We start from the raw sequence: 27376 nt of genomic DNA on the forward strand, positions 1-27376 counted from the left end.
AATGACGAGTTTTTCCGGCAATCCGTATTTCTGCTATTATCCACCAGGTGGCACTCTTACCCAACTTATAAAACTCGGAAGTATCCCCTTAAGGCAAACGGTTCAAACTCTGTGTATGTTTTGATCATCATTATGAATCTGATCTCTAGCAAAAAAAGAAGTTTCTCAGATTTTTTGCTCAAAATTTTGTATTTTTGATGAAACCTACCCATATTTGAGAGGTGATAAAAGAGAACCAATAAAGATGGGATGAAAAAATTTTTTTGAAAGCAGATGGTCAGTTTTTCATTTGATATATTTTATGTTTATATATTTAAAGAAGAACATTTTCTGGAAGGCATTAAACTTTTGTGCAAATCATAAAAAATGCTGGCGCTGGCTGGCAACTTTTTTAAAAACGCTGGCGGGTAAAGAGTTAACGTATTTTGTTAAGTTAAAGTAACATACAAATATTTCTTGATTTAACAAAATTTTTACAGTGTATCATAAAAGAGTACAATGATGTTTACATTACAACTTACAGCGTCACTCCATGGGATCTACATAACTGCTCCCTACAAACCCCTGTAGGCCATGAGAGGTATTGCATGCGTTCAATGCCTATGTACAGTTTAAGTCAAATGATAAAAAAATTACTATACTCCCAGCTTTAGAGTGAATATTTAACTTGTTTTATGCATAATCCTGGAAAAATTGTAACTAAACATTATTATGCCAGTCAGGTACTTTAAACTGAAATTGGAATAGAAAGACAGATGGAGAGATGAAGAGGAATAGATGTGAATAGAGCAGTAGACACAAAGGACGTGTGTGATATCTAATGAGGACAGCAGACAGCAGTCTGACCAACCCAGACACACAACAGACATCTGCAAGACACCAGCCTGAGGCACACACACAACTCCCCCCCCACACACACACACAACATCAAGGTTACACACTGAACTGAAGACTCCACACAAGTACACACTCCATTTACATCTCTATTGTCACACACACACACCCTCTCCCCTGAGTGTGGTCTGGCAGGTCTGATGACGCACCTCTAGGGTCGAACCCGAAAAGTGCCTCCCCCCATTACTCCCAATGGATAGGTGATAAAATTGTTTACCTCATAATAATGCTGAAACATCTAGTCTTGCGAGTAGCATTTAAAGACGTTATTGATTCATAAAGAATTGACTCTTTACAATTTAGGAAGCATCATAAAATGTAGCGTATAAATGTGACGCAGCCATACGTGTTAAAAAAGCACAATGCACAAAACATATTTTAAATGAGTATGTTAATCAGTGAATACGGATATCAATGAGTCAACAAATCATGCAATATCAATATCTCCGCAGGGACATAAAGAACTTACATAATCGGGCAGAATCGTCCCATCATCCGCTCCCATAGGCAAGGACTGAGTCGCCTGCTCCAAAACTTTATTGTGCTTCTTTGACAGCAGTGCAAACAAGCTGAAAGAGAAACAGATGATAAGAGGTAGTGAAGTAACATGGGTCACCAATTTAATAAATGTGATTGTGACTTATACCATGAGGTTGCATGTAAACATTTTTCCACTTTGTAGAAACACTGAAGTATTGTACAACTAATCAATAAAATCGATAAAAATCGTTAATGAAATCATTTAGTCTGTGACGTCATATGCTCATACACCAATGTCGGACAGCGTGGACACGCGTGCTTCATACAGCGCGACCTGTGCGCTTATAATTAAAGTCAGGCGCTGTGTCTTCATAAAACGTGAGCTGCACATTTATCAGGTGCTTCTTCTTGACGCGCTTGTTTAAAAGCAATGCAGCGTTGCCAGGTCCTCAGCCTTTCGGCAAGGTTCTGAACTGGGGAACTTTAAATCGTTTCCACAGGTTGATGTTTTCTGCTGGTTAAAGATTAAAGGATTTGGTTCATTAGATGTTGGTATTTGGGCTGTTAATAGTCATTTTGGACTCATTTTGAATGGCCATTGTGCTGGTTTTGTAACGTGGATCTGGCAACCCTGACAGGACAATGATGGAAACAGAAGCACAAACGAATGTTGGTTAATAAAGGTTTCATTTCGTCCTTTGGTAACACTTTACAATAAGGTTTATTAGTTAACCTTAGTTAAAGGGACACCATGAAACTTTTGGCCACTAGGGGGTGCTAGACACGTATTTTTCACTTCTAGCGCCCCTAGAGCCCACAAGCGCCGCAGCACTGTCGCAAAGGAAAGGAACTGGCCAACCTTAAAACTAAACTAAAAACTAAACATTTAAAATGCTAAACGATCAACATTTTGAGACAACAGGGAGAAACGCAGTCATGTTACAACTTTCTGATGAGGAACTCGTCGTGGCAGAAGCCATTTCTCAATCTGAAGGTTGCAGCCTCCGGATGTCCTATCCCCAAGCTGCACACGTCATCAAGACTGTCTTATTTCACAATATTAACAATTACAAAGTTGACTATTATACTTAGTGAATCGTAAATTGTTGCAGTATGCTTATGACTTGCGAATGTAATGCTCAGTTTACCTTAATAACCCAGGCTTGATGACGTGTGCAGCCTGCATATTTGACCTCCGGAGGCTGCAGCCTTCCAATTCAGAAACGACCAGACGTATTTCCTTGCCTTTTTCCAAACAAATATTGTTGCATCCTCTCTCTCTCCCTCGCCACCAGGATTTTCCGCAATGGCGCTCGTTATTCCTCTTTTTTGTGTGAAAATCGCTCCAAATCCAAGTAAACCGATGCGTTTAGGTCTGCCGCTTTGTAATACGTCACGCGAGTGACAGCGGAACGCAGCAAATGAGGAAGAGAGAAGAGAGAAACGCTCGGATCTGATTGGTGAATGAATAGGGTTTGGTTTTACACTGTGAGCAAGTTTGAGTGCTATAGCAACATGGATTGTATGTAAATATCATAGACACAGTAAAAGAAAGGTAAATACGTGAACACAGCATCTGAATACAGGGAACCATATGCAATATAATCGCCGTAATTTATAAAGAACATCGCATTTATGTATGAATCAACAGTTTATATAAAAAATTGCCTTAAAGGGGAATCAAACCCGGGTCGCCCGTGTCATAGGTCCATGACACTAAAGACTGTGCCAAAATTCACGTTAAAAACAAATTGTGTGGAGGAAGTGACGTATGCCGTAAAGCAGTCGAATTTTGTAGTTTGTTTTGTGCTCTGGTTACTACCAGAAACCCTAAGTTTTAAAATACGAGTAAAAGTGATACAGACCCCGTCAGGCTATGGTAGACATGTCATTCAACCTATTTAAAGTCGATGTACTATCACAAGGGTCTTGAAAATGTATTATGAAGGTTGAAAAATTACATGGTGTCACTTTAACTAACATGAACAAACTGTGAGCAATACATTTGTTACAGTATTTATTAATCTTCGTTAATGTTAGTTAATAGAAAAAAAGCTTTTTATTGTTTGTTCATGTTAGTTCACAGTGCATTAACTAACGTTAACAAGATTTTAATAAAGTGTCAGTAATTGTTGAAATTAACATTAACAAAGATTAATAAATGCTGTATAAGTGCAATTCATTATTAGTTCACTAGTTAACTAATGTAGGTAACTAATGAACCTTATTGTATGTAAAGTGTTGCCCGTCCTTTATTATAAGTGAGTTGGTATTTATTTAATTGTGGTAAAGTTTTCATCAAAATAGTATTGAACCAAAAACTAAGCATCTGTTTTAAAGTAAGGGGGAAATTCAGGTTTTTATTAAATGTAACAGTGCAAAAATGATTTTTAAGTAAAAAATCTTAGTATTTTTGTCTTGTTTTCAGTAGAAATATCCAAAAATTCCCAAATTAAGATGCTTTTTCTTGATGAGCAAAACGACTCAAGAAAATAAGTCTAGTAACCAAAAATATCAAATCTAAGTGATTTTGTGCACAAAACAAGCAAAACAATCTGCCAATGGGAAAAACACTTTTTTTTATTTTTTTGACTTATTTTATGCACAAAATCACTTACATTTGTCGTTTTGCTCATCAAGAAAAAATCTCAATTTAAGAATTTTTAGATATTTTTACAGAAAACAAGATAAAAATACTAAGAATTTTTTTTCTTAAAAAACAATTTTTTGCAGTGTAATGGCTTATTTAATTTGTTAATAACACATAATAATACTCATCAAGTTGTAAAGTTAAAATTAGTTTATTAATCTGTAGCTAAATTTCCTCATCCGCACATCTGTAAAGACTCAATTTGTTTTGTTTGTTCATGTTTTGACATTTAAAGATGCTTAATTATTTAAAAGCATTTAATTATTAAGAAAAAGATAATATTAGTAAAACTCTGTAGTAGTGAGTGGCTTTGCACTTTAAAAGTACACTTCTACACGTGAATACCCCAATTTAGTGCCTTATGAAAAATCTAATTGAGTAAACATTTAAGTTTTTATCCGATTAGTCGAATAATCGAAAAATAATCGCCAGATTAATCGATTATGAACCTAACCGTTAGTTGCAGCTCTACATCGTACGCCACATATACATTGAAATGCATAACAGAAAGCTAAATAAATGTTTAAGCTTAATAAAAATACATTTTATTCATCAATACACATATGTGCACATTTCACCTGCATTTACACCCTGTAGGAACGTGAGATAAATAGCCATACTGAGATGAGCCGGTGGGATGCTTTATGTTAAAGGCAATATTAGGCATGAATCATAGGTTCATGGTCCTACACCCCCACTACAATGACCTTCAAATGCTTCCCATCTACCAGAGTATGGTGAGACTAAAAGGCAATTGAAGACGTCATGCAGAACATGTGAGATGATTGAGAACAGCAGACATGATAGGAAGGATTAATGCGTCACATAAGGATGACCTTATCAATCACTAAAGGACAGCACGTGCCTTGACCTCAGTCATACGACACACACGCACACATATATTGTATATACTCTTAAAGTCCTATCCTTAGGGATGCTCAGAATTGCATATAACCATACTATTCCTGCTTAATGCTGGATGATCTACTATAAGTGTCATAAATAAATCTCTCTTTAAATTTGACAATGAGACAAATAGAACAAAAGTAATATTAAGCAATTCAAAATTTGATACTGAACATCTTTTTGACTGAACATCTTTTTTAACAAAGGTTAGGACATTTTACTGGATTAACTCGAAAAATGAATTTCCTTAAAAAAAAACTCATATTAGACATCAATCATATTTTATTACCCTGCGTGTGAGCGAGACTATATGTACATGCAGTATCGATCATTTAATTTTCTTAATGGAACACAATCACTGCTATGGGAATCATTTTTGTCATAAGCTCACAGATAAAACATTTATCATCTTGTGTTATAAGCAACGTCGAAATCACTGCTTCCATACAATATAGTAGGTAAAAATCAGTATGCGAGACGTGTAATATGTCCAATTTTTAAAAAAGTAACACTAGGCGAAAAATACCTAGATGACCCTCTACTTCTGTCTAGATTTTTTAAGTGTGTTATCAATGGTCACTTTACTCTCTAGTGAGGCCACATGAGCTGAGGAGCCACCAAACTCAAAAAGTAAATAAAAAAATTGCGAATCTATGAATCGAGTGTCTCTTTAATTCTTTCCCCGCCATTGATGCGTTAATTAAGCAAATTAAGAGAAACACTTCCTTGCCAATGACGAGTTTTTCCGGCAATCCATATTTCCGCTATTATCCACCAGGTGGCGCTTTTTGCCAAATTATAAAACCCAGAAGCAACCCCTTAGGACAAACAGTTCAAACTCCGTGGATGTTTTGATCATCGCTCTGAATCTTAAATCTATCAAAAGTGTTTCACAAAAACGCAATTATCTCTGAATTTGGTATTTTTTGAAAGCAGAGAGTCTGTTCTTTCATTTGATATATTGCATGTTTATATATTCAAAATATCATAAAAAAATTTCGCACTGGCTGGCAACTTTTTAAAAAATGCTGGCGGGGAAAGAGTTAAGTGATTTAGGGGCTGGACACACAAAAGCTTTTAAGCCTGCGGCTGGCGCATGTTTTCAATAGTTTTCAATGGAAGCTGTGTTTTTCAAATAAGCCAGCAGCTAGCGGTTTTCTTCTGCGCTGAAAACTGGCGCCCGGTGGTTTTTCTGCCCTCAGCGCTGAGCACCGAGAGTTGAAAAATGTTCAACTTTGGAAGAAAAGCTCAGCTCGTCAATGTCAGTTCTCACGCGGCCGTCCAATCACAATGGAGGTGGGGCGGGACAAGTATCACTGCAACCAACCGTCTCACAGCTGACGTATCAGAGCTACCAAAGCGCTTAGCTGAAGAAAGCTGGCACTCAGTTGAAAAACAGCTGGCATTCGGCGTTGTCCAGGCGTTTTCAGCCGCGTTTAAAAGTTTTGGTGTACACAACCCCTTAGATACCAAGAAATGTATTTCTTGTGATTTAATTGTACTTGTTAAACAGCAGTCATCATCACTATTTGCATTTCCAATACACTTCAAATTGCGCAAACAGACAATGCAAATTGAAAATACAGCCAATGGAAACCCGTCAATTTCGCAAAAACTCCCATATATCGCAAAAAATACGCTTTATACGCTCGCATTAGGTGATTTTTCAGGGAATATGTAAGAGGTGTTTCGCAAAGCTCCAATATTCACATTGTCAGTTCAACTGATCTATGTAAATCACATGACGCGGTATGTACTAAAAACTCTCAGAAACACCTCATACATGTTTGCCCGCTTTTTCTTGCCAATAATATTTGGATAACACTCTGATGTCTCCATAAATAAAATGGCTTAAAATAACCAATTTCCGTCAACGTGATGTTTGGAATAAAAATACATTTTAGTCGCATATCATCGGTTAGTGGAAACGCTATCATTTAAAAAAAGTTTTTATCGACATTCAGAAAATATCGCATAAGTTTGCGCGAATCAGTAATGGAAACGCAGCTACTAGTTTTTTGGTTTTACGTTTTGAGTAATGAATACCAACTACTGCCACCTGCTGGTATGGAAAGTAGGGCTGGGAAAAAATAGATTTTCGATTAAACGTTTTTTTAAGTGCTCGATTTAAAAGGCCACAAATAGATTTTTTTTTCTTCGCAAAAATTGAACGTAAGATTAACATTAATCTAATTACAAGTCTTCTCCACTAGACTGTTCTGACTTTTTCAGCATACATTTTTCATCTTGCATCAAAATTGTATTTTATTTAACATAATTGTATGCATTTGAAAATTAGAGATGGGTTCTGTTTTAATGGGTTCTGTTTTAATGTACCCAATTGTACCTAAAATATAAGAGTTTAATATACAGGTTTGTGGCTCTTAATTTCTTTGTATTAATTACCCTTGTAAACTAATGTTCACTGTTCTTGTTTATAAATATAGTATTTGTATTAAATCTATTTTCATTGAGTTGAATCGAGAATCATGTATAAAAATTGATCCGAGAATCAGAATCGAAAATCAAACTGATAGCTTGTGAATCGAAATCGAATCGATCTGGAACATCTGAATCGATACCCAGCCATCAGTGTTGGGGTAGTTACTCAAAAAATGTAATTAGTTACTAGTTATTAGTTACTTCTTAAAATTGTAATGAGATTACTTTACTAGTTACTGCATTTGAAAAGTAACTTCACTACTTATTACTTTACTTTCCTTTTTCTTAATTTACCACATAGATACATGGACATGGTTTAGGCGGGGTCGGCTGATGATGAGTGACTACTTTAAATGACCGGCCAGGGCTCTAGACTAACTTTTTGCACTGGTTGCACTGGTGCGTTTTTTCTTAGGTGCACCAGCACAAAAATTAGGTGCACCCTAATTTTTGACCCCATCGGATTTATAGTTCGCCCAAAAATTTAAATTCTGTAAAATTTATTTGTAAATCAGGTTTGTAACTCTCATGTTGTTGCAGACCTGTATAAATGTCTTTGTTCTGGTGAACATGAATGAAAATATTTTGGGGAATGTTTGTAACCAAACCATTCATGAGCCCCATTCACTTCCATAGTATTATTTTTTCCTACTATAGAAGTGAATGGGGCTCATGCTTGGTTTGGTTATTAACATTTCTCAAAATATGTTGCTTTGTGTTTATCAGAACAAAGATATTTATACAGGTTTGTAACAAAATTTACAATTTATTTTTGGGTAAACTGTCACTTTAACACCGCAAGTTTAGCGCCCATGGTGGTTTCATACAGAATATAAACATGTAGGCTATTTTATAATTTTCATGTTGTCATTCCATTTTCCTTATACGAGTCATGCACAGTCCTGTTTGATAACCCGCATCCGCGCGATTAAAATAACAGTTGACCCGTTATCCGACATCAGCATCAATTTATTTCATACCCGTTTTACATAACTGCGACCGGCCGCACCGCAAATCGTGATGTAAGTAGAAACCTTTAAAGATCTTCATGCAGAACATTGACAGAAATAAGCACAGGACCATGCATGTTCAAATATATTATCATTTAATGTGAAACTTTGTGAGGGTCGGCTGATTGACAGCTGAGCGGTCAGCAGTGTTTGAACACTCATAAGCGCTGCGCTAATATTTACTATTACCTTATAAATTGATGATATGATTGCAGTGATTCCAAAGGGATGTCCAAAAAAACTCAAGTAGAATGTTAAATGTTTAAAGTTTAATGTCTCTTTCTCGCTGCCCTGTGTAAACCCACGCGGGTGATGGCATGAAACGCGTGAGGAGCTTGCATTTTGCATTACCTTAAATTATGGTCATACAAATAAAAGTTAAACAACATTCAAAACTGTAATGTGTAAATTTATTTATGTAAAGTTACACTCGCAATAATAACAAAACATTGTGCTTTTAAATAGGTAAAAAGTGTTTTGTGCTGCATCGGTTTTGGAGCGCGTCACACAATAAATAAACTCATATAGGCTACTTTTGAATTCGTTTTGTTAATTTGCTAATTATTTAAGGGAAACACATTTAATATAGGCTTATTTATTTTATTATTTTTCACCAAAGAAAGACGTAATCATCACGTTCTATTCATTTTAATGCTTTTTGCGCATAAACTAAACCCTTGGGGGAATTATTTATAAATGAATCAACAACGCAAATCAAGGAATGAACTTATTTCTCTATTTAAGACAGTCTGGCAGGGCGGTAACAGCGATACATCAAACACCGAAAAGTTTATAGGATTAGATTTGGAAGTAAGATTATGAAGAAAACAGCGATCCTGACTCCTGGCTTTTTTTCTATAAATTGAGCGCACGCGACATTGCTGTTCGGGTTACGTTCAAATAATTTCTTTAAAAGAATTATGCTCTGGCTCTGACTCGATTGAGGTTCATTACCTAATTCCGTCTTCGGGTTCAGACCTCTCGATCCCTGACCGGTAAGTTAAGCAGGATCTTTCGCCACAAGTGTTGTACTGCCATGCTGGGCTTACAAATGCTCAGACAGGTTGCTCATCGCGTTGTCAGCAGTTGAAAGACACTTGTCGTGTGGGCATAGTGTGCATTTCACACGAATATTTTTGTCCTTTCGAGCAATACGCTGAAAGTTATGTGAATATCGCCCCAGTGGCTGCAACCCTCCGTCTTCATTTCCCGCTCCCCTTTGCACCAGCAGCTCCTTCAAATCAATCTCTATGGCAACGGCACACGTACAGGGAGGGACACGCATGCACGCACCACTTAAATAGACAGAACTTTACACCCAGGCAAACACTGCTTGGGTAACGCAGGAAAGCGCGTTCCTATAGTCTAGTAAAGTAGTGTAGTTACCAATATTATTAGTGTAATGCGTTACTTTACTTCGTTACCCAAAAAAGTAATGTAGTTACTGTAATCCGTTACTTTGTAACTCGTTACCCCCAACACTGCCAGCCATAGTGAAAAGGTAACACACCTGGGCACAGAACAGACATGCTACTCGACCGACATCTGTTTGGTATGTCAGGTCAACTTTGAACCCAGACGTAGCCAGCATGCAAGTAATGCGAGCCTAACTCACAGGCTGCGCTACTTTGGTAGACGGTTTGAGAACGAAATAAATCATAAATATTATTGGCCTGATCTGGTCTTACCATCACCTGTTTTTTTAACTCCAACACTACACAAGCTAAAGAAACAGTCAGACACTTAAAAAATTATTCAGATTAGTATTTTTGTGTGAGAGTTTAAATCTCTGTGCCAGCAGCCGACAGCAGTATTGAATGTGTGTAGTTGAAAGCTGATGAAACATCATCATGTCACAGTGACCTACTGAGAGAACATTAAAAGCCCGCTGGCACACACAACAGAACTATCTGTGCGTCTAGTCTGGGTCTTGATCTGTCTGATAAACACCCTGACACACGCGCTGTCTGGTACACTCTGTCTGCCTAAATCTGTCTGCTGCCAACTCAAGTACTTTATTTGTTGACTCTTTTGTGTCTGTCAGGAGCAGGTGGCGTTTTCTCTGCGCTAATGGGACGCACGGACGGCACTTTGTTGACTCTTAAAACACTCGGAGCTAAAATTACCTTTGTGTAAATCTTTAGCTGGGTCTCCTTCAATCATGCATGTATACAATTGTGTGTGTATGTGTTTCTCTGATCATGATGTTGACAGATTAGCAGGTCTATGAGTTCAGGTGTGCTTGTGCGTTTAGGCAGAACCCTGTGGTCTTATTGTTCTAGGCTTACTGAGATCAACCATACACAACAACACACACACGTGACAGGTTTAGTCTTTAACAATACAATAATCCTTAAGGGTAAAAAGGGTATAAACGCGGAATAAAAATCGTTCAGATCGTTTCCGTGTAAACGTAGCCTAGGACTATTTAAAGATTTTTTCGTCATTTTCTTCTATTGACATTATTTTCATGACAATTAAACACATTCTCGCCTTTTCTACAAAAAAAATAAGAGAATACTTCAACAATTTCCTTTTTAGGATCATTGAAGGTCCAGTGTGTCCATTTTTAGCTGCATCTAGTGGTAAAACTGTAAATTGCAACCATAGCTCACTGCTTACGCATAGAGAAGCTACGGTAGCCGCTATCATCTGGCTTGCGCATGTGTAGTTCGATAGAAATTTTTAACTAGGCTTTTCATGATGGAGGGCCCACATTCGAGCAGATGTAAAAATAACGTCAAAAACTTAATGGTTATAGAGAGGGCATACAATATATGATAGAAAAATATTAAGTAATATATGATTTATACGCCTTCTTGGTATTTGTCGGCTGCTTACCTTGTTTATTGGTTAAGTCCGCCAGTGCCTACATGTAAAAGGATGAAGGTTTTTTTGGGTATAAAACCTTGAGACTTAATGATTTCAATAAATCTACATCTTACTTGTAGCCTGGGAAAACCCAGAGTCGTATAATAACGTTATGAAACGCTTTGATCTCGCCGCTGCGCGGTCACGTGATTCATGTAACGTTCTACAGTTCCAAACCAAGCAGGGGTGTCAATCTGTTTGCATAGGTTACAGCTATTTTAGGTAAATATTAGTGTAATGTGTATTGATTACTATACTTACTATGTGTATAACGTTTTTTTTACTAGGGAGTGATGGAAATACAGTAAATCAGTTAATACAGATAAACAATTAATGGTGACCAAAAGACAACTGTGGTTATCTATAGCAACTACAGCAACACAGTTTATCTTTTATTTTTGTAGCAAAAATATGGCCATATAAATGGCTATCAATCTGCTAAAAACATAATTCCTACACTTTTACTGTATTAAAATCACAAAAAAGATCGCCAACCTGGTTATTTGTAACAGTGAAGCATAACAGAAACACACTAAATTCATGTTTAATTGTATTTGTAGTACACATTAAATGTTAATATAATTATACATGATTTTCGAGGATACATCACTCGTATTACTTACCAAACACAATGAAACACATAGCAGCATTGTGAAGCAGTGTGACTTTCTTATGAGGCATTTAGCTTCTCGCTGTTGCCCCCTAGTGTTACTCGTAATATATAAAAAAGATAAGTATAAAGTAGATGGCCACCAGTAATAAAATATTAAACCATTAAATCTATATTATTCACACATTATACACAACTCATTAAAATATAAAAAATTTACTAGTTGTTATTATTAACGATAATCATTATAATCATCCTACAGCAGAGTTCATAAAATATCACTCTTGACTATATTCATAAAATGTCTGAAAAGGTAAAGAGAAACGGTAATTTCATCGATTTACCAGCATGTGCCATTGAAATGAATGGGCTTCAGTGCTGCGTTTGTAACTATGCGTCACTCCATGACACGCTGTTACTTCCGCATTCCATTCTTACAACGGTCGTCTATGTGAGTGTCGTAACTCTATTTTTATACGACTCTGGGAAAACCCAAACGACTTCCGGCAAATTTAGATTTTATCTGCAAGTAGTCTGGCAAAGAGGCCATTCAAGCCTATTTCTAATGCCGAGAAATTGCGGCACCAATCAGAAACGTTGGGGCGCGCTTTACACGATGACGACATCACAGCGGATTTTTGAAAATTACAAAGAGGATGCCGCCGTGGAACATCACGAGTGAACCAAATTGTTTTTAACGATTTAAACTTTTCCTTTTCGTTAAAACCTGAGCAAAAAACAACACTCAAAGCCTTCATATCTAAAAAAAAAGATGTTATCGCTGTCTTACCGACTGGATTCGACAAAAGTCTGATATAGCTTTGCATACGTCATCTCCTTCATTGCTGTGATTGGTTTAAGGTTTATCCAATTGGACACAGAGGCATTTGAGAGACGTCCGTTGGTGACGCCCCTTTGGAAATGATTTGCCTATGAAGCTTTGCCAGACTATAACTCAGTTACTACTGAGAATGGTCTGGTTTTAACCAGGCTATCTTACTTGTTCATGAGAATTTCAACAAGCCAAACTGAAAGGTTAAATAAGTTCATGGTAGTGCTGCACAATTTTGAACAACAATGTGATATGCGATCTTATGGTGCAGTTAACAATTTGCAATACGATAATGCTTTACATTTGTAAATTCAATTTCCACTTATTAAAATATGTTTAAAAATCAAAAAATGACATAACAAACATATGTTTGATCATGAATCATCTTTCACACGTGAGAGCATACACAAGCACTCATTCGTCTCTTTGCTAAAACGTTGACTATATCTAACCTTTGGAAGTAGTAAAATCATTAAGTTACTGCAAACTATATGAATATCACCTATTATTTTGATAATTTTGCTGTCCTTGTTTATATATAAAAAAAGCTTCTGGACTCCATGTGGATCACAGCAGGGTTTGGGATTATTGGTGCTTCTTTTGTTAAGTGTGGTCAGGAGTGTATTAGTTTAAAATTTAATGATGATATAGTGAGACTGTGAGAGGCCATGAACATCCCTGTTAAAGTAACCGAGCCATCAAACACATTTAAAGTGCTGTAATTGACAGCTTTAAGACCAAAGCAATCAATATCTGCTTCAAAATAACAATCGGAGCTCCAATTAACACAGCTCATGTCTATCAGTCCACTGAGATCCATTCACACACTGATAGATTAATCTAGATGAGCGATTTTACTCTTTCTGAGGGTCCCAGTGGAAACACAAACTAACAGGACTCTCAATAACGTATCACTTAATAAAGCTCCTTTATTGATTAACACTCACGTGTTAATAGCTGCTCAATACCACAGTGTTTATATAACAAATGCATACATATATGGGCAATGCCATGCAAATGTCAACCTTATCATGAAAAGTGATGTTTTTAACCCAAAGTTTTTAACCATGTTGAAATCTTCGATGTAAATATTTAAATACAAATAAGCATTTAGGGACTCCCTATAAAGCACAAAAATATAAATAATGGGGTACCCTGGTTTTATTGAAATACAATATGAATTTAATAATCTTGTGCTACGCTGCCACAAAGGGATAATGTTCATTATTTGTCCCAATAAACGAATCCAAAAGATTTCTGTCTGAAAAAAATGGAAACTCTCAAGTGTGCCTCACACTTTTTTCTGAAAAAATTTACAGATTTTCTGAAAGTAATGCTTAATTAAATAAATTTCTTAATTTGACAATGTATTTAACCTTCATATATTAACATACTTTTTAAAAATGTTTTTCAGAGTAACAAATATATTTCTAATTTTACAACCTATATGGAAAAAATATTTTTAGAATAAAAGTATTTTTACAGTTGACTATATACTTTTAACCTTATTAAAACTTTTATGTTTACAGGTTTGTAACAAAGTTTCTCTTTAAGTTTGATGTGAATATAAATGCTTTAAAATAAGTACATTTTTTATATATTTCAAAATATAAAAAATGGCAATAAAATATATTGGTCAAAAATAAATCTTTGTAAACATATTTCACTTCTTTTTTTAGGATATTTGGAAATATTTAAAATTATATTTAAATACATATTTTTTGCTGTATAGGTAATATATTTCTAATTTTACAACCTATATGGAAAAAATATTTTTAGAAGTTTATAAAAGTATTTTTACAGTTGACTATATACTTTTAACCTTATTAAAACTTTTATGTTTACAGGTTTGTAACAAAGTTTTTCTTTAAGTTTGATGTGAATATAAATGCTTTAAAATAAGTACATTTTTTATATATTTCAAAATATAAAAAATGGCAATAAAATATATTGGTCAAAAATAAATCTTTGTAAACATATTTCACTTCTTTTTTTAGGATATTTGGAAATATTTAAAATTATATTTAAATACATATTTTTTGCTGTATAGGTAATATATTTCTAATTTTACAACCTATATGGAAAAAATATTTTTAGAAGTTTATAAAAGTATTTTTACAGTTGACTATATACTTTTAACCTTATTAAAACTTTTATGTTTACAGGTTTGTAACAAAGTTTTTCTTTAAGTTTGATGTGAATATAAATGCTTTAAAATAAGTACATTTTTTATATATTTCAAAATATAAAAAATGGCAATAAAATATATTGGTCAAAAATAAATCTTTGTAAACATATTTCACTTCTTTTTTTAGGATATTTGGAAATATTTAAAATTATATTTAAATACATATTTTTTGCTGTATAGGTAATATATTTCTAATTTTACAACCTATATGGAAAAAATATTTTTAGAAGTTTATAAAAGTATTTTTACAGTTGACTATATACTTTTAACCTTATTAAAACTTTTATGTTTACAGGTTTGTAACAAAGTTTTTCTTTAAGTTTGATGTGAATATAAATGCTTTAAAATAAGTACATTTTTTATATATTTCAAAATATAAAAAATGGCAATAAAATATATTGGTCAAAAATAAATCTTTGTAAACATATTTCACTTTTTTTTAGGATATTTGGAAATATTTAAAATTATATTTAAATACATATTTTTTGCTGTATAGGTAATATATTTCTAATTTTACAACCTATATGGAAAAAATATTTTTAGAAGTTTATAAAAGTATTTTTACAGTTGACTATATACTTTTAACCTTATTAAAACTTTTATGTTTACAGGTTTGTAACAAAGTTTTTCTTTAAGTTTGATGTGAATATAAATGCTTTAAAATAAGTACATTTTTTAATATATTTCAAAATATAAAAAATGGCAATAAAATATATTGGTCAAAAATAAATCTTTGTAAACATATTTCAAATTATTTTTAGGATATTTGGAAATATTTAAAATTATATTTAAATATATATTTTTTGCTGTATAGGTAGGTTTGAGTTAAGAATAATTTGGGATTTTTTTGATTAAAACGTTGAACAAAAAAAATGTTTTTCCATGATCGCATCTCACTTAGTGAAATCTCCGCACCCCTTTAATGACTTTTGGCTTGGCCAGGGGGCTTAGCTACCCCCATAATCTTTTACATAATTCGAACACTGTCTATTCAAAGTATCTATTAAAGTTTTTTTAAGCTTTTTTATTATTTTCCATGGATAAGTAAGTGCAAATTTCAGAATTGTCACATCCATAATGGAGAAACATCACATCTATAACACCAGATACGTTTACATGCAACCAAATAATCTGTAATTGTATTGATGGCTCAATCATATTGAAAAGCCTTCATGTAAACACCTTAATCAATATGATTGAGGTCGATCGGACGCAAATCTCGATAGTATTAAAAGGGGTGGTGTACTCCGATCTGTGATCCGATCATCAGAAGAAAAGTATGCATGTAAACGCATGAATCATAGTATTTTCTTAATTGGATGCAAAAATACATTGTGCACATGCACAGATGGTTCAATATATTGTTAATGAATGCACTCTCTGAGAAGTTCTGACTGCAAATGTCACATCCATAAGAGTAAAAAGTAAAAAATCACTATGAGGTTTCCTGCTTACTTGTAAAGAAGAAATATGCTTGAAGATTTATTTTAAAACCATAAACGTCCAGCACTTATACTTTATGTATACAGTATATTTACTCACCAATAGAAACTAATTCTGAAGTCTGGGAATGAGTTTGTGTGTCATCTTGTGGCTTTAGTCTTTTATAGGTAATGACCATTCCAGCATAAACATCCCATTACACAATAAACAAGAAAAACAACCACAAACACGAAACACACACTGTGTGTGGTCTTTAACTTTAAACACTTCCTGTGCACACAGGAAGCAGAATCCTACTAGAGCTCCTGAATGGGTGGTTTCCCAGACAGGAAATAGCTTAAGATAGGACTAGGCTTTAGTTTAATTCGGAAATATAACTAGTTTTTACCAACATGCCTTACTAAAAACATTACCTGTGTGCATTTTGAGGCAAAAGATATAAGATATAAGATATATTTTAAGATATGTGAATGCAAGTTGTTTTCAGTTTGGACAGCTCTTACATTTATTTTAGTCTAGGACTAGACTAATCCCTGTCCGTTAAACCGCCCCTAAGTCTTTTAATACTGAATATTTACCGAGAATAAAGCTTTAGTGTTCAGCACACAATGTTCTTGCTCATTACTGAAACAGCTGGGTGTTATCTACACCCACCACACGAAACAAATAGACATCACACTGAGCCAACTATATCCTCAATAGTCTCAATAGAATGAAGACTATTAACTGCAATATAAGCAACTTGTTAGTTTTAAAAATGAAGAGTTTCGTTGCAAAACGAGATAACCACCGTTTTTTTTTATTGTTCAGAAATCTCATTTTTTGGTTGTGCATTCCAATTCATCTGCAGTTGGTTTGTTTTGATTTAAGCCTTCATAACTTAAAAATACAGCTAAGTAGCACCATAAACAAAATAATAACATGATAACATAATAATAAAAATGTTTTGACAAAAATGTTAAAAAATGGATTTATCTGGTTTTGCAACAAAACTCTTTAAATATACATTCATATATATCTTTAATATTGAATAGCAATAAGAAGCAAAGATGTTTTAATGCTATTACACTTTAAAATAATAGATTCATGGATTTGTACTTGGGAGAATGACAAAACGAAACAAAAAAAACAGACCTGCATTAAATGAGTAGGAAAACAAATACAAATGGAAATCAATGGGTACCATCTATGATCCAAATATCTTCTTTAGTGTTTAACGATATAAAAAAACTCATTTAGGTTTTAGTGCTTAGCGGTATGACCAAAAATGTATATCAAGGTATTTTTTTAAATTATGCGGGTTTCACGGTATATGACAGTATTTGTTTTTCATGCATGACTGAATGTTAACCAAGGGGCAACCTTCCGATATCTATTGTGAAGCCAACACCGAGGTGACTTAAACTACAATTCATCGACTGGCTGCTAGAGGCTAGCTCCAAAAGGGAGTCAATCCTTACAAACCCCATTTTAAAATGCCCACCATTACAGCAGAAAATAATGTGTTTTCAGTCTTGTACAAAAAGTGTTTTTGGTTTATATAGCTAATTTTCCTTGTTTGTTTAGCCCAGACAGGCGTGCGTAACATAAATGGGGGCTCGTCCGGGATATGAACTTGGGACCTCTCGCAGGTATGAACCTTTTCTACATGAAGGGAGTGTGTTTGGGTGATTCTCATGAAACTATTGAAACACCACGGCACTAATGATTTTAGCTTTAAAATGTGTAATATAGTAACATTAAAAAGCATCAGAATTAACACAATACTGTGTTCTACCTTGCACAATGTGTGATTTCAACATAAGAATTTATCATTGTAAATTTTATCTCATTTTCTGCTGAAATTCTCATTACCGCAATGTGTCCGGCTGTGTTTGAACATGCGTTATGTTGTAATTTAATCAAATTAACACAAAAATATTAAGAAAAAAAATAAATGGATGTTTTGCTAGACTACTTTAGATGACAGAAAAAATATTTACTAAATATTTATGTATAATAATAATAATGAAGAAAAATTAGGAAAATGATGTGTCCATGCCTGATGTTCTCATCCTCCGCAACACTTTTTGAGAACAGTTTAAGCACACATACAGAATTTTAATGAAGTTTGATTTTGAGTGACCAAGCACATGGACCAGTTACTTCAAGATGGCTACCAGGTAAGATCATTTTTTTACGGTTAATTTGAAATATTGTCTTGTCAAAATGCTTACACGACATTTTGATTATCATTACCGCAACAGATGCTTATTAAATGTTAATTTAATTAATAGAAGCATAATACTTTCATTTTAAATGCATGTGCAGAATCTCCAAATTATGTTCTTTCAGGTTTGTCATGTCATTTTGAAAATATGTCAGTGTTGATGTTTTCTGACTGTTGCGGTAATGAGATTTTTTAGGACTAATTTTTTAAATTATGTTACAAAAAGTGTTAAATGATAAGTAAAAGTTTTTAAATGAATGTTCCCATTTACTCCTGACTTTGTTTTTCAATGTCTGGTGGGAAAAAAAGTAAATTTAAGCAATTTTTACATTTTCATGCTTGACATGAGAATCACCCACCCGTTGCTTTAATACACTTGGTAGACGTTTTTATACAAAGAGACTTGCAATGCATTAAAGCTGTACATTTTCTCAGTATGTCTATCTCTGAAAATCAAACCCAAAACCTTTTGCACTGCTAACACAATGATCTAGCAGCACAAACGTCATGGATTTGTTTCCCAGGGAACACACATACTGTACACCTCTTAAAACTGGCTTTGAAACGGCAAGATTGTCAGAAATAATAGCCGATTATTTACATAAGCACAACTCCACCCTTAAATAAAATCCACTGACCTTTGCTTACTTAACCAAAAACTGTCGCTTGGCACGCACAGCAATGCTATCCTATGAGCTAACCGCCAGCGTACCACAGCTCATGAAACAGGAGGATGTGTGGTGCCACTATAATGTACAATTAGCATTTGGCCCTGTGTTTCCTACTCATTAGCACTGTTGATATGGGCATTTATGCAAGCGGTATGTGTTGGTAGTGCTGGCAAGCATTATCTACAACTATGCCAAGAGCACATGAGCATCGCCTGCCAATACAGCTGCAGGAAAAAATAACCTTAAATGAGAAAGGAAATAAAAGTGAAAAGAAGGAGCAGGAACAAATAAAAACAATACTGACATTTTAGCCGTACAATTATGTTTCATTGCTGCATTTTTCTGTTTACCGTGACCGGGAGAATATCGCTTGATATAAATACATACACATATTCATGATAAAAGCAAATAGTGCCGTCTAATAATAAATTACTCTTATGACCTGGCTATTTGTTATTTTATCAATCTATGAAATAACACAAAAAGGGAACTATGGTAAAATAATGGTAATCATAATAGTTAAAGGAATATTCAATCTTCCCAAAAGAAAAATCCAGATAATTCACCCACCACCATGTCACCCAAAATGCCGATGCCCTTTTTTTTTGTTCAGTCGAGAAGAAATTATGTTTTTGGAGGAAAACATTGCAGGATTTTTCTCATTTTAATGGACTTTAATAGACACCAACATTTACTACTTAACTCAACACTTAACAGTTTTTTTCAACGGAGTTTAAAATGACTATAAACGATCCCAAACGAGGCATGAGGGTCTTACCTAGCGAAACGATTGTCATTTTTGACAAGAAAAATAAAAAATATCCACTTTTAAAGCACAACTTCTCGTCCAGATCCGGTTGTGATGCGCCAGCTGACCCCACGCAATACGTCATGACGTCAAGAGGTCACAGAGGACGAACGCGAAACTCCGCCCCAGTGTTTACAAGTGTGTTGAAAGAGGACGATTCCTACGTTGTTGTATGTCAACTGATACTAATTAATGTCTTTGTGTCAGTTTATTGTTTAAAATGGTCCGCAAATTTGCGTTTTATATATGTAAAACGTGACCTCCCTACGTCACTACGCATTTACGTTAGGTGGCGCTGGACCAGACCTAGACGAAAAGTTGTGGTTTAAAAGTGCATATTTTTTATTTTTCTTGTCAAAAATGACAATCGTTTCGCTAGATAAGACCCTTATGTCTTGTTTGGGATCATTTATAGTCATTTGAAACTCCGTTAAAAAAAAATGTTAAGTGTTGAGTTGAGTGTTAAATGTTGGGCTCTGTTAAAGTCCATTGGAATTGGGGAAATCCTGGGATGTTTTCCTCAAAAAACATAATTTCTTCTCGACTGAACAAAGAAAGACATCAACATTTTGGATGACATGGTGGTGAGTAAATTATCTGGATTTTTCTTTAACAGACCAAAATCCTTAACACTTAAATTAAATTATTGTCCATAACAATCACATTGTGCACCTATTACATGCTCACATATGCAAAATTTCATTGCCGCTACATTTATTCTCTTACAGATGAAGTTATGAGAAATCTGTGCACCCAGAATTAATGCATTTACAATTACAGGGCAATTCAAACTTAAAATACATAAATACATCAAAACTGATGACTTTTCTGTATTAAATTATCCACTATGCCAAAAGGCATCAATTATTTTACAACGTGGCAGCAAACTCAATGTTTTTCTGTTATATCATGCAGGAAACATCAGCCTCATGTTTTCGACCAATCAAGATTGCTCATTTTCATCAGCTTTTAAAAACATCCTTTCCGTGCATCCGAGGTGAACGGCGTGTTTTTCTAACAAGATCAACAAACATTTAATTCGCTTCTACTCAGTGTGCGTATCAGGACTATCGTGCAATGAAACCCAATCTGTTTGTGTTCAACTCTGGCTAAATCAAACTGTTCGAAGCGGTCACAATGTGTTGTTGTGTTCCATAACAGTTGCCCACCTTTCTGATCTCAAACAGATCCAGTTTCTGGACCGATGCAAATAAGCCCATCTGTGATACTGGCCCACGGCCCGACTACACTCATACTCCACACGGACACAAATTGACTCACCTAACAACAACTCGGACACGCACACACTCCTACGAGGGATGTGCAAAACCCTGGTAGGTGGGCTGTCTGAATAGTTGGTCTTAAGGAAAGACAAATGTTTGGTCCCCCCAAAATTCCTAAATCCCTGGTAGCCCTTCCAGTAGGCACTCTTCAATTTTTAGTAGCCCAAAATGAATGCAAGTAGCCTAAATAAAAAAACATTATTTTTAAATATAGAATATTTATAAGCTAACTACTCCTCCACACTGGATCTACTCACCATTTAATAGTGGTTCAATGGGTCACAAAACTCACAGTTTGGATCATAAAATAGCCCTGGGACGTTGGGCTAGCAATTTTGCGAGCTCTGAATAATGTACTAAACACAAGATGCAGTCAGTATGTTAAAACACCTGCTGAAAAGTGTATTGTACGTTTGACCCCTTTATATAAACTCACTGCTGTTTACACTTGGTATTAAGATGTGTTTTCATCGATCGGATCACAAGTGGACGAGAGAGACACATTACGTTTACACCTGGTATTTAAATCCGTCTCTTTTGTCCACTTTCGACCGCTTCTGTGCTGAATACTATGAGGGGGTGTTCTGTGAGACGGTGGGCGAGTCTCTCTGCTGTCATTCAAACCCGAGCGGGAGTAATTATGAGTTTATATGGACGCAAACTAATATTATGTCAGAGTCCACTGCTTGTTTAGCAAGTAAACATGCTGCACAGTGTTTTGTACATGAGTATGTAAGAGCTTTCTTTGAATTTTCAGCGCAATTGATGAAATAGGATCGCGCAACTTTCACACGCTTTCAAAACGAAACTACGGAGATCAGCCGCTTAGTTTTATCAATGAAAGGCTAAAAATAGCGCTGCTCACCGAATGTTCACGCCAGAAGTCAAAAAAGACGTAAAACTTGTGTTTAATACCTCAGATTAGATAAATGGGCGGAGAGAAGGCGGTCGCGTGTGGCTGTTTGAACGCATTCAACCACATGTGCGTTCCGCAACTCCAAAGCGATCCGATCGAAAGTGGTTTCGACCACCTCTGGATGTGGTTGAAAGTGGTCGAAAGTGGACGAGCTCAAAACGTTTTGAACACCGTTTACACCTGGCATTAACGTCGTCCACTTGTGATCCGATCGACGAAAACACATGTTAATGCCAAGTGTAAACAGCCTAATAGATGTTACAGTATTAGTCCAATACGATTGTTTGGTAACACAGCACAGAATTAAGTGTTCAGATGAACAAACTTACCATAAAAAAGCGAGTGGCCCGACAGAAGCTATTACTTTAGCTTTTGTCCACAACACTGTTGTCATGTGGTTTTTATGTCAGTAAAGGCGGTAACATAGGGTAACATAGATATTAACTAGACCCCGACCGATATATCGGCAGGCCGATATTAGGCATTTTCCAAACTATTGGTATCGGCATTCATAACCATGTCATTAGTGTTGCCGTTGTATAGTTTGTCCACCAGAGGGCACTCTACAACCTGAGAGTCGGGCTGAGAGAACAATGGTTAAGTGAGTTCATGGTCACGAGACAATAAAAGAAACAAGTTTCTTTTTAAAATGCATTATCATGTTATTTTAGTTAAAACTCATAAATGACTACAAATAACTAATGTTAGGGAAATCTGTAAATGTTTTGTTGCACGTTTCTGAAAAAAAATCGGCCGATATATCGGAATATCAGATTTTAAAACCAACAAACATTTGTATCGGTATCGGCCTTCAAAATCCTTTATTGGTCGAGCTCTAATATTAACGTCATTGACAGGAGACTGCACTGCCCCGTGTCACTGTTTAGGGCAGCAATTTTCTCATAATTTACAAGTAGTTGAAAACATTATAGATATTCTTAGTAATCAGCTGGACAAAATATATAACACCGGACTAGTGGTTTTTGGATATTTTACTGCAAATATCTTACAAATTGTACCTTTAACAACCATCCTTACTCGTCATCACTCACTCTTACCTTATAATTCGCTGTGCGGCGTACTGGTGGAGGTTGCGAAACTGGGCCGACATGTTGGCCAGGGCGGCCAGGCAGTTTGTGTGGAGGTATTTATCCTGAAATAGAGAAATCGATAAAACATGAATAAATGATTAATTCTGTTTCTGGTTTTGGGATAAACAGAATGAATTGACTGCAATATTATTTTTGATAAAAAACATTTGCATTCTTTGGACTTTTTGGAAATTATCAGTTTGCCGATCAAGTATAAAACTTTAGCAATCTTGTGAAACTGGGTCTTGTTGTTGTTGTAAGGCTGTTTCATCATAATGTTTTTATTCCAATCTATTACATAACAAATTGAGCATGAACTAAGACCTAGAGGCTGGAGAAATCTTGAATTATATAACCATAAACTGGATAACGACTCTTTTTAAGTTAAAAGTGTTTGTCACTCAATACCTGCGTTTTCATTAAAGATTTGCGCAATACTTCAGCGTTATTTTCTGAATGTCGACAAAAAACTATTGCAAAATGATGGCGTTTCCATTAACCCATGTTATGCAACTAAAACATAATTTTGTTGTCTCGTCATTCCAAAAACGGTGCCACATAGACATCAAAATACTGCGAGATTGGGTGAATTTTTTTTCCACTACTTTAATGGAATGGAAACGCAGCTAGCTTATCGGAGTATCTAGCGTATTCTAGTCTCACCCTTGTTCGTGTCATGTTAAACTGGATGGTTCGAATCACAACCAGGATCAACAAACTGCCAAGAGAAATCTCTGTTAGGACCCGCTCGGTGTACCACGAGATGTTCTTCAAAATCTGAAACAAAAAGACAGTAAGATATATAAAGTTAACGTTTAAAATGCTTGACATAGAGGGCTACTGTCACATACTTTAATAACATTAAAGAACATATGAAGAGTTTGGTTCCAAAACGCAATAAACGCCATTTTTGAAAAAGATGAGTTACTGCCAGAATCAGTATTATATCAGGTCAGTATTAAAAAGTAAATTCTTAATTTTACGCAAAATCCAATATCCGCCGTGTTATTCTGTCATCTTTTCTTGCATTTTGTGGAACAAAATAATCTGTTTTTAAAATAAATCTTTGAAAATCAAGTTATGGATTTGACTTTTTTATGTTTTTATAACCTAAAGATGCTATGTGAAAGTTTGTAACAGAAAATAGTGGTTTTCATCTTGTCACTCTCTTGGTATAGAAAACACATTTTTACCAAAATTTGTCAAAATGGATTCATTGCATTTTGGAACCAAACTCTTCATATTATTTTGGTTAAATTAAATTAAATTAAATTAAATTGTTGCAGCAAAGTAAACAAAAGAAGCAACCTAAGCAGACACACCACATAAACACGGTTTGTATACTTAGATATCATCGCTTACTAAACAATAGTTTTGAGAGTTAGTCTAAAGATCAGATTTAAAGGCAAATCAGATTTGCGTACATTGTGAACAAAGCTTTTATCTCTTACTGTGTAATAATTTGTAAACCACAACCTCCAAACTAAGTAGTCGCAACTCATGCATTCATACAACACACAAATAAATAAACATATAGTCACAAAAAAGACATATAGTCACAAACATCACCACTTATCAGTTATTTACATAATACAATCTGTCCAGCATCACACTTACACAAACGTACAACAAGAACACAAAACAAACAAAAAAAAAACACACACACACACACACACACACACACGCGCGCATGCGCACACACACACACTTGAATCATTCATACAGCAGAAGTGAGTATTTGAGCTTAAAACTATGTATATTTTATAATTTCATATAAAACAATAAGATGATGTTTTAGGACTGATTATAACTTAGATTATAAGTTTATAACCCTTGATTCTCCTGCTTAACTCTTTCCTCGCTAGCATTTTAACTCATTCCCTGCCAGACATTGTTTGAAAGGTTGCCCGCCAGCATTTTTTGTGATTTTCACAAAAATTTCACAAAATGCCTTTCAGGAAAATTTTCTTTTAAAAATATATAAATATAAATATATCCAATGAAAGAACAGACCCTCTGCTTTCAAACAAACACGAAACAAACAAACAAAACGGGGAAAAAAGTTTCATCCTATTTATATTTTTCGCTGCTTATAAACTCTTAAACATGGGTATTTTACTTTAAAAATTACATTTTTAGCAAAAAGCTGACAATTGCATTTTTGTGAAGGAATTTTGTTAGAGATCAGATCAGAACTATAATCAAAACATAAACACAGAGTTTAAAATTTGTAAATAACGTTTTGGCTTCAGTTTTTTCATAAATTGGGTAAGTGCTAGTGGACAAAAATTTTACAAAAATGAAATTATCTAAACTTTTTGATCAGATTCAGAATGATGATCAAAACATACACAGAGTATTAACTGTTTTTGTATCCGTAGATGCTTTAGTGTTTTATAAGTTGTGTAAGTGAGCCACCTAGTGGATAATAGCGGAAATATAGATTGCCGTAAAAACTCGTCAATGGCAGGAAAGCGTTTTCTCTTAATTGAGGAGATAACTCATCAATGATGGGGAAAGAGTTAAATCATAGTGTAACAAATTAAAACTAGTTTTAGGTCAAAATATGCTAATTAAACATTTCAGTTTTGATCTAACAATGAGAAAATACGACTCATTTATACAACAGATAAAGATTATATTAAATTACTGGACCATAACCTAATTACAGATTAATATTCATGGGCTAAAAATTTGCCATTTTATGCACCCTGCCCTATCTGTTCTCAAGTTTTTGGTTAATCAAATACACATTTATGCATTTTGCAGACAATTTTATCCAAAGCAAACTTAGAGTACTATACATATCAGCATGTGTGTTCCCTGGGAATAAAACACAAAAATTGCTATGCTAACGGACTGCTTTACCACCTGAGCACATTTCAAATGACAAACCAATGAACCAATAAGAGTAAAGAGGTGAGATCAGGGACCGCAAATTACTGAAGAGCAGTGCGTGACCTCACCACTTCATGTATGGAGCGATTGAAGGCATCGTCCTCTGTGAGGATGAGGAGGATGATGAGGGCCATGTAGACATGATGAGAGTTTCTTTCCTCTACATGATACAAGATGTCTAGAATTGGCAACACCTGCACAGAGAAATACAGAGTAAGTATGTGAGTGTGTTTATGTGTGTGTAGGCACGTGTTTGTGTGTGTGTGTGTGTGTGTGTGTGTGTGTGTGTGTGTGTGTGTGTGTGTGTGTGTGCGCACTCACCAGGTTCTCCATGTCTGTTCGGGACAGTATGTAGGTCCTCATGTTGCTGTTTTGGTGCAGTAACGTGTATAGCAGTAACGTCGCCTGATCTGATTTCTGCTGTTCACACAGAGCCGTATACAAACTGTTAAAGTTGATCTGAAACGAGTGAGGCTGCGGGGACGGGAAAGACGACGAATCTAACGCACAAGACACCACAAAATTAGTATTTCACTTCAAAAATAAATCAAACATTTGTTATTTCATAGACTGGAAAAAAACATACTAAACCTTTACAAAGCCTGTTCTTAAACATAGGTTCTTATAGTTTATAATATTGATGTAAATAAATATGTACCAATACAAAATTTCTGTGCTGACACAGATTAACGGGTTGGCGTGTTTCATTCTTTTTTAAAGACTGGATGGGGGGCCCCATAGATACCTTCGCCTTGGGTCCCCAATTTGCTAAATCCTCAATTGTGGGTAACATACTTATGCCGCAATAGTTAGCCTGTCTGGAAACAAGCTGATTTAAACCACATCTCTGTGTGACACTTGCATTACATGTGAATGGCCCTCACGCTAATGGGATTTTGTTTCTCTCTCCCTGTCTCGTCCTCAACTCCGAGGACAATGAGACAAACAGACCCAGTTCCGGTAAATGTGAAGGTCGGCACACTTCTGATCTACTGGCCGTCCTTCAACGTGATACCCTACTGATGCCTGACCAACGACCACCGACGTAACCCGCTTAATCTCCTTTTTCATTTATATATAAATAAGGGTTTTTTCCTCCTAGGACTTTTCCCCTGGCTAAAAGTCAGGAGGTTTTTCTCCTAGGGTTTTTTTTACCCGGGGAGTCAGCCGTCAT

The 27376-nt window shown here is 35.1% G+C and overlaps 1 protein-coding gene across 1 annotated transcript in view; it reads right to left on the reverse strand.

The window, feature by feature from the left end:
• The window catches only part of dym (dymeclin), a 90589-nt gene that overhangs the window by 20185 nt on the left and 43028 nt on the right, over positions 1-27376 (reverse strand). The window contains exons 10-14 of the mRNA XM_055179747.2: positions 26524-26702; positions 26271-26396; positions 23968-24081; positions 23272-23366; positions 1364-1463 (exon numbers count right to left, since the gene is read on the reverse strand). Of these exons, the coding sequence (XP_055035722.2) occupies positions 1364-1463; positions 23272-23366; positions 23968-24081; positions 26271-26396; positions 26524-26702 (614 nt within the window). The remainder of the gene's footprint in view (positions 1-1363; positions 1464-23271; positions 23367-23967; positions 24082-26270; positions 26397-26523; positions 26703-27376) is intronic.

Source organism: Misgurnus anguillicaudatus, chromosome 9 (genome assembly GCF_027580225.2).
Source record: "Misgurnus anguillicaudatus chromosome 9, ASM2758022v2, whole genome shotgun sequence".
In the NCBI taxonomy this organism is placed as follows: domain Eukaryota; kingdom Metazoa; phylum Chordata; class Actinopteri; order Cypriniformes; family Cobitidae; genus Misgurnus; species Misgurnus anguillicaudatus.